At 39.9% G+C, this 6,675-nt stretch overlaps 2 protein-coding genes across 2 annotated transcripts; one reads left to right on the forward strand and one right to left on the reverse strand.

Moving 5' to 3' along the window:
* Positions 1-1,625: 1,625 nt before the first annotated feature.
* On the forward strand, positions 1,626-4,158 carry LOC130979414 (glutaredoxin-C3). Its single transcript, XM_057902854.1, has 4 exons — positions 1,626-2,039; positions 2,123-2,196; positions 2,278-2,376; positions 2,517-4,158. Exons 1-4 carry the CDS (start codon positions 1,855-1,857, stop codon positions 2,570-2,572), a joined length of 414 nt encoding a protein of 137 aa, XP_057758837.1. The 5' UTR covers positions 1,626-1,854; the 3' UTR covers positions 2,573-4,158.
* On the reverse strand, positions 3,252-6,078 carry LOC130980441 (probable methyltransferase PMT27). The gene is made up of 8 exons (XM_057904123.1): positions 5,185-6,078; positions 4,956-5,105; positions 4,617-4,887; positions 4,440-4,550; positions 4,189-4,363; positions 3,828-4,094; positions 3,538-3,740; positions 3,252-3,463 (listed from the first exon to the last, which is right to left on the reverse strand). Exons 1-8 carry the CDS (start codon positions 6,076-6,078, stop codon positions 3,252-3,254), a joined length of 2,283 nt encoding a protein of 760 aa, XP_057760106.1.
* Positions 6,079-6,675: the final 597 nt, after the last annotated feature.

The raw sequence follows: 6,675 nt of genomic DNA on the forward strand, positions 1-6,675 counted from the left end.
CGGTAAGAGAAGAGAGGGCCCGAATGGCTGATTCTTTTCCCTTTTATATCTAATCCTAATTAATGTAAAATATATTTTCTAAAAACTAAATAATATCTTTTCCTAATTATAAAAATAATAAAAGTTTAATCAACAAAATAATTTAAATTCTGCGTGTAGCCTTTTGTTGGAGTGAATGGGGACCACGGGAGATGTTGAGGTCCACGCTGAACTTGGCTTTTTTCAAGTTCAGCGTGGATGATACAGTGGAGTCTTGTGCGCATAGGTTTGAATCCACGCTGAACTTGGCTTTTCCCAAGTTCAGTGTAGGATGTAACGCGTGGTCTCCTCTGGAAGCTTTCAAGTTCACGCTAAACTTGGCAGGGGCCAAGTTCAATGTGGAGTGGGCAGAGTTTTTTGAAGAAGTGTGCACTATTATATATCGTTGGAAAGCCCTGGAAGTTAGCTTTCTAATGCTGCTGAAATCACCTCAATTAGACCTCTGTAGCTCAAGTTATTTCAGTTTGAGTGCAAGGAGGTCAGGATTAACAGCATCATTCGCTTTCTCCCTTTTCTGCTACAAAACTCCATCAAATCCATTCGAATGCTACCTAAAATAAACAGAATCATACACGACTCAAAATAGCATCCATAGTAGCCAAAAGATAATTAATTATTGATTAAACTCAACAAATTTAATGTAAATTCACTAGAAAAAGGTAGGAAAGATGCTCACACATCAATACGCAAGATAGAGTTATATGGAAGTTTGACAAGAAAGGTATTTTTTGAACTAACTCTTTTGTGCAGGTGTTGCAGTCAAAAACACTTTCGGAGAACATCACCAGCTATAATTTCACCAAAATATTATGGAAAGGTTTGATTTCGCCACGTGTGGAGTTATTTGTCTGGTTTGTTTTGATAGGAAGAGTGAATACCATAGAAATATTGCATATGCCAGGAATTATTAGCCACGGTGATAACATGTGTGTATTGTGTAAAAAAGATGCCGAACATATCTATCACTTGTTTCTTAGTTGTGACTTTACTTGACAAGTGTGGTGTGAATGGATATTTGACTTTGGGAGGCTGTGGTCTATTCCAGATTCACTGAAAGAACATTTTGAGAGTTGGACATGAGTCGTTAACAGGAAAAAGGAGCGTAAAAAGTGGCTCATATGTTTATTTGTAGTTATTTGAAATATGTGGCTAGAGAGAAATGGACGGATCTTTAATAACAAAGAAGCCGAAGTAGAAGAGGTGTTTTACAAATATTTGACCAGTTACAAAAAATGATGTAGTTTGAATCATTTTGTTATTGATGGTAATGTCGAAAATAACATTAGGAATAGTTTTCAGGTTTTAATTCGTTGAATTTTGATGTTTCAAACATTATTTGAGACTTTGTGGCTCCATTTTGTTATGTTAAACTCGCTTGTTCCAAAAAAAACCTCACACTTTTAAATATTATTAACGAATTATCAACAAAAATCAATAAATTTTAGTTATTCTTTAATATTTTTTATATAATTAGTCTGGTAAAACATAAATAATAATAGAATTAATTTTAATACAAAATCAATTTAAAATACTTTATATTCGCGATGTATCAGAATTATATTCATAATAATTTTCGTTATAAATTATGTCCGTACGGTGACATGAAAAGGTTAGTTCAGTTTTAACAATAGAACCGAAAAAATTCTAAATTTCAGAGAGGGTTAGGGTTGGGGTTATTGGGAAAGCGAAACGTGAATCGATTGACGACTAGTATCAAGTATTCAATTAATCAATTGGCGCTGGATTCGGAAGAAAAAGGTGCGATTGTGGGTTTGAGGATTGAGGAATAAGCGAAAGAAGCTAAGAGGAAAGACGATGAGGAGGTCGGGGATGAAGGTGGTTGCGACGGTGTCTGTGTTGTCCTTAATCTTTCTATATTGGAACTGGAGAGGGGTGAGGGTGGGACCCACTGGAGTGGAAGCGTCGAATTCCGTGTCTGCCTTTGTTCAGAACGCTATCTACTCCAACCGCATCACCATCTTCTCCAAATCCTATTGCCCGTCCGTCATCTTCTCTCCTCGATCTCTTTATTATTAGGGATTAGGGATTCCGCCGACTCAATTTTCAATTTTCATGTTGCTAGGTATTGTTTGCGTGCCAAACGCATCTTTGCTGATCTGAACGAACACCCTTTTGTGGTCGAGCTTGATCTCCGAGGTATTCTACTATTCATTCATTAATTCATTCTGTCTCTATCAATTTGCCGCCTTATGTTACAATCAGTTTTTTTTAATGTAGATGATGGGTATCAAATTCAGAGTGTGCTTCTTGATTTGGTTGGTAGAAGCACTGTCCCACAAGTATTTGTCAATGGAAAACATATTGGTGGATCAGATGGTTAGTTATTACCAATAACTTGCTGCTTTTGTTATGTCAATCATATCTAGCTATTCAATTTTGAATTATTATCCTTCTTTCTTTCGGTGTCTCGTTACTCACTAGTCACTACTACTTTTTCGCTGTTTATGGCAATACAGATCTCAGAGCTGCAGCACAGAGCGGTGAATTGCAGAAACTTCTCAGTTCAACTTGACATATTGTTAATGCCAAAATTATAGTTAGATTCTCTGTCTTGTTATTTCGTGGGGTCATTCTATTCTATAATATCTATAGGAAAGGTTGAGGAGCTCGAATTGATTTCCTTGGTTTAATTGCTTATTATAAAGATACAAAATATGGATATACTCCTTCTGGAGCTGGAAAATGGAAATTATAGACATGGATCATTGAACTCGGTGAAACAACTAGTAAGCCATATTCTATCATTTTTTGTATCCATATCTTGACAAGATTGTTTCCAGCCGGGGAAAAAAAAAAGCAGAAGCCTCAGAAGGAGGCAAAGGTCAAACAGTGAATTGTCATATGAACCCTCCTTTCTATTAAAAATTTAAAACAGAAAAGGCTCTCAGATTCAAATATGGCACACGCATTGGGCGAATCGTTCTGCTACAAATAGTCTAACAAAGTTGGAATTAATTGTATCGAATGTTTGCATAGAACAGAATTACAAGACAGTCTATATTGACCTAAAGAAGTCTAAATTTGCCTATAGGTGTATGTCACAACACTGTCGTATGTTATGTGCTACCATGAGCAATTATACTTTTTCTGGACACTTAAGAATATGAGATTCCAAACACATGACAATACCATGGCACAGCTTTGTCTACCAACATCTTAAAATTAAACTATATTTGAATTCTCTCCTCTCATCAGGACGAAGCTACACTGTCGGGTCTCCAATGGCCTTTCTTTGCACAGAGAAAACCCTCTTGTTTTTTGGAGACGGTTATTTCCCACTGCAGGGATTTTAACAAAGCCTCTATTTCTCCAATGGTGCTAGCTTCATCACGAACAATCAATTTACCCTCCGGTCTGAGTATTCTATCAACCTCTGCCATGACAGGAACAAGTTTGCACCTGTGGATCCAAAATAAAAAAAATTGGATCAATGTACTGCAATTCCTCTAGTGTGGATGAAGAAGGATCACTATTAACATCCATACCTCTCCTTAAGCTTTGAGAAAAGATGATCTGCATGCAAAATATCATAAGTTCGTGGATAGGTGCTAAAGGATTCACACCAGTCATGGTATATCCCAAACAGACCCCTCTCATAGATGATAGGAAGTGTGTCTGGTGCATCTACGTTCACCACATTGAATACCCAAACAGGGAGATCTTTCAAAGCTGCTGCAAATCTGCACACACACACACACACACACACACGGTGTTTACATTATGTATCTCACATGAATGAAAATGTATATAGTAGTAAGAATCTTTACCCCCCATAAACAGCTCGCATGTCCATGATGTTTCTCACGCCAGACCAAGTTATACCAGCATTACTCAGCTCATCCACAACATTCTTCCAGCGATCATTGTCCGCTGCAAAATCTTGAGAAGCCGGTTTTCCATAGATCCCCGTCTGCGAATCGTTTAGCCAATATGGGGTTTTGTGCAACCGAGCAGGCCAAGCTTCCGGCCATTTGGCTCCTCTCTCAGCCTTGTTAACAGGCACCTTGTGCATACAAGCCTGTAGAGGTACATACCTGGTAATATAACAACTCATTCAGGAAATTATGATCAGAACAAAAGAACTAAAACTTATGGTAAAACTATATTATAGTCCATTGATGCATGTACCAAGCAGCATTTGGATCATCATCATCCTTGCACAAGGGAGGTTGGTTCTGTTCTCTTTGCTCGTAGCATTGATTGGAAGTTGGTTTGCGGAAAAAGGCAGCACCAACACGGTTTAGTTCATCCTTGTTGATAGTGACAAGTTCCCAGCACATGGTCTTTGTGAGTGCAGTCATTTCTATAAGAGATTTTATAACAAGTAAGTTACTATAAAATGAACAGCAATTTGTTGACACACAAGATACATAGCTTACCCTCCCATATGTGAACATCTTCTGGTAGCTTCTGGTATACAGGAGTAGCAGACCACACGAAATAACCCCCTGGGCGCAGAAGTCGATTCAATTCCAAGAGCAACATACCACCTAGAAAAGAGAGTTTGAAAGTGAGGCATGCATGCATGAAGAAAGAAAGAAAATGATTGAACATACCGTCAGCATGCCAAGGTACACGACAACGCGCACAATGCAGGAGATCAAAGGCACGGCTAGGGAATGGGAGCCTCTGAGAACCCATGACAGCAGATATGGCGGGTATCCCTCGCTCGAGGGCGAACTGAACTTGCGCTTCATGTTCGTCTTTTGGCGCCAAAGACATGGCAATAACATCTCTTTCGAACAAGTATCCTCCAAAACTTCCAACCCCACATCCAACATCCAATATCACCCGAGTATGCTTCCCCCATCCAATCCCAGCTTCAGCCTGACACACACAACCACATTCACATTGGCTCAACATACCATTAACAAATCAAAGTGTAATTCACCTACCTGCTGAAGAAAATCAATGTAGTGGAGGGCTCCATGAATGAACTGGGTTCCGCCTCCAGGGAATGTTAAGTATTCACCCGACACCTTCACCCAATTCTGGTGCCCCTTCACCTGCGCTAGCTTCACGTGTGGCACGTTGTGGTACCATATCTGTTCCAACACAAGACAGTAATGATTACTTGTGCTGAGCATGAATGAATGAAATTAAGCGTGAAAGAAAGTAAGTAACCTTTTCCCTGCTGTGAGGCCATTCCACGGGTTTCTTGTAACCTTGGGGAAGAGGAACAAGGCAAGTAGGTGCATCCTCAGGGCAATGCCTTTCCCTGTGCTCAAAGTGCTTGGTGCTGCGCAGTCTCTTTATGGCCTTCTCGTTATCCAAACACGGTATGTAGTCCGCACCTGCCGTCGTGTTGCACACTTGCCACGTCAGCTGATCTTCGCTACCCTCTCCGCCCTTTGACTCTCCCTTCTGCCTCTTCGACTCATCTGCCTGCGTCGACCATGCTTTCTCTTTCTCCTTTTTCTTCTTCTTTTTCTTCTTCTTCTTTGCTCCCTCGCCTCCATCTGTCTCTCTCGTCTTTCCCATCTCTCCCTTCTCTTCCTTCAACTGCTCTCGATTTGCTTCCTCCTCCTCCATTTTAACATCTAGGGCCTTGCTAGTTACCTCTTCCACATTCGTGGTAGCATGTTCTGAAGCTACCTCACTTACTACAGATGCAGCTTGTTCCTTTTGCGTTATGGAGCTTTCCTCGGATATCTGAGAGTCAGTAATGGCAGCAGTGTGCTGTTGGCTTTGTCCATCGTGTTTGTGGTCGCCGGACTTGATGGCATCCTCAGGGAGATGGCCGGGGTTGTCACCGAAAACCGGAGTTACAGTATCTCTCTTGTCCTTTTTGTCCTCTGTTATTGTGTCATCAGCGATGTCATCGGCGACAGTTTCGGTGTCGGTAGTATCAATGGCGGTGCGGGTGGAAGTTTCGTCATCAGGGGAGACGACGGAGTTGGAGCTGAGCATCCAAACGCCAAAGATGCATAGTCCAATGAAAACCAATATTGTTAAGGTGGATACGTAAGATGGAGATGAAGATGATCTCCTACTGTTCCGTGACTTGAACAGTGCCATACCATGAGAATGCTTGTCTTTTCGTGTGTGCATGGACACAGAAATGTATGCTAATGGCAACAAACAAAAACTTAGAACTGTTCAAACGTGAAACTTGGAATGCATTGATGATCCAAAAGAGTCGGAGTAGGAAAATTTGACGACACAAAGAAATCTCACTCTACCCCCTTCCTGTTAGGACTTTTTCTTTTCTTTCATTATTCTATTAAATCATTTAATTAATTTGTTGAAGAAGAAGACTAAGAAGAGTTATTTTTTCTGTTGAAGGAGACCATTGTTATGGGCCCGTTTTTCGGTTCAATACGAAATGTATTTAGATATTCGGACGGGTTATGATTATTCTGAAGGCCCAAATATTCTTTCTCCTAGGCCTTGGATCATTTTTGTTTTCATAAGACGATGAAACAGTCCAAAAAAAAAAAGACGATGGAATAATTATTATCAATTAATGAAGGCACATGAGGAAAAATACAAAACTAAAGACGAGGGAAGATGGTTTCCAAGTCCCCTGACCAAAAACAATACGGAAGATGGATTCCGAGGAAAGTTATTATTTATTTATTTATATCTTATTTATTATTATTAGTATGTGTAGGG

The sequence above is a fragment of the Arachis stenosperma genome, chromosome 5 (assembly GCF_014773155.1).
Source record: "Arachis stenosperma cultivar V10309 chromosome 5, arast.V10309.gnm1.PFL2, whole genome shotgun sequence".
NCBI classification, from domain to species: domain Eukaryota; kingdom Viridiplantae; phylum Streptophyta; class Magnoliopsida; order Fabales; family Fabaceae; genus Arachis; species Arachis stenosperma.

Bases quoted from the DNA above. Each gene is read 5' to 3' on its own strand.
- LOC130979414 (XM_057902854.1), top strand. From the start codon at position 1,855: ATGAGGAGGTCGGGGATGAAGGTGGTTGCGACGGTGTCTGTGTTGTCC. The intron at 2,040-2,122 runs GTCCGTCATCTT...TCATGTTGCTAG, and splicing joins TTCTCCAAATCCTATTGCCC to GTATTGTTTGCGTGCCAAAC. The intron at 2,197-2,277 runs GTATTCTACTAT...TTTTTAATGTAG, and splicing joins GGTCGAGCTTGATCTCCGAG to ATGATGGGTATCAAATTCAG.
- LOC130980441 (XM_057904123.1), bottom strand. From the start codon at position 6,078: ATGGCACTGTTCAAGTCACGGAACAGTAGGAGATCATCTTCATCTCCA. The intron at 5,106-5,184 runs GTTACTTACTTT...GTGTTGGAACAG, and splicing joins GGCCTCACAGCAGGGAAAAG to ATATGGTACCACAACGTGCC. The intron at 4,888-4,955 runs GTAGGTGAATTA...TGTGTGTGTCAG, and splicing joins ACATTGATTTTCTTCAGCAG to GCTGAAGCTGGGATTGGATG.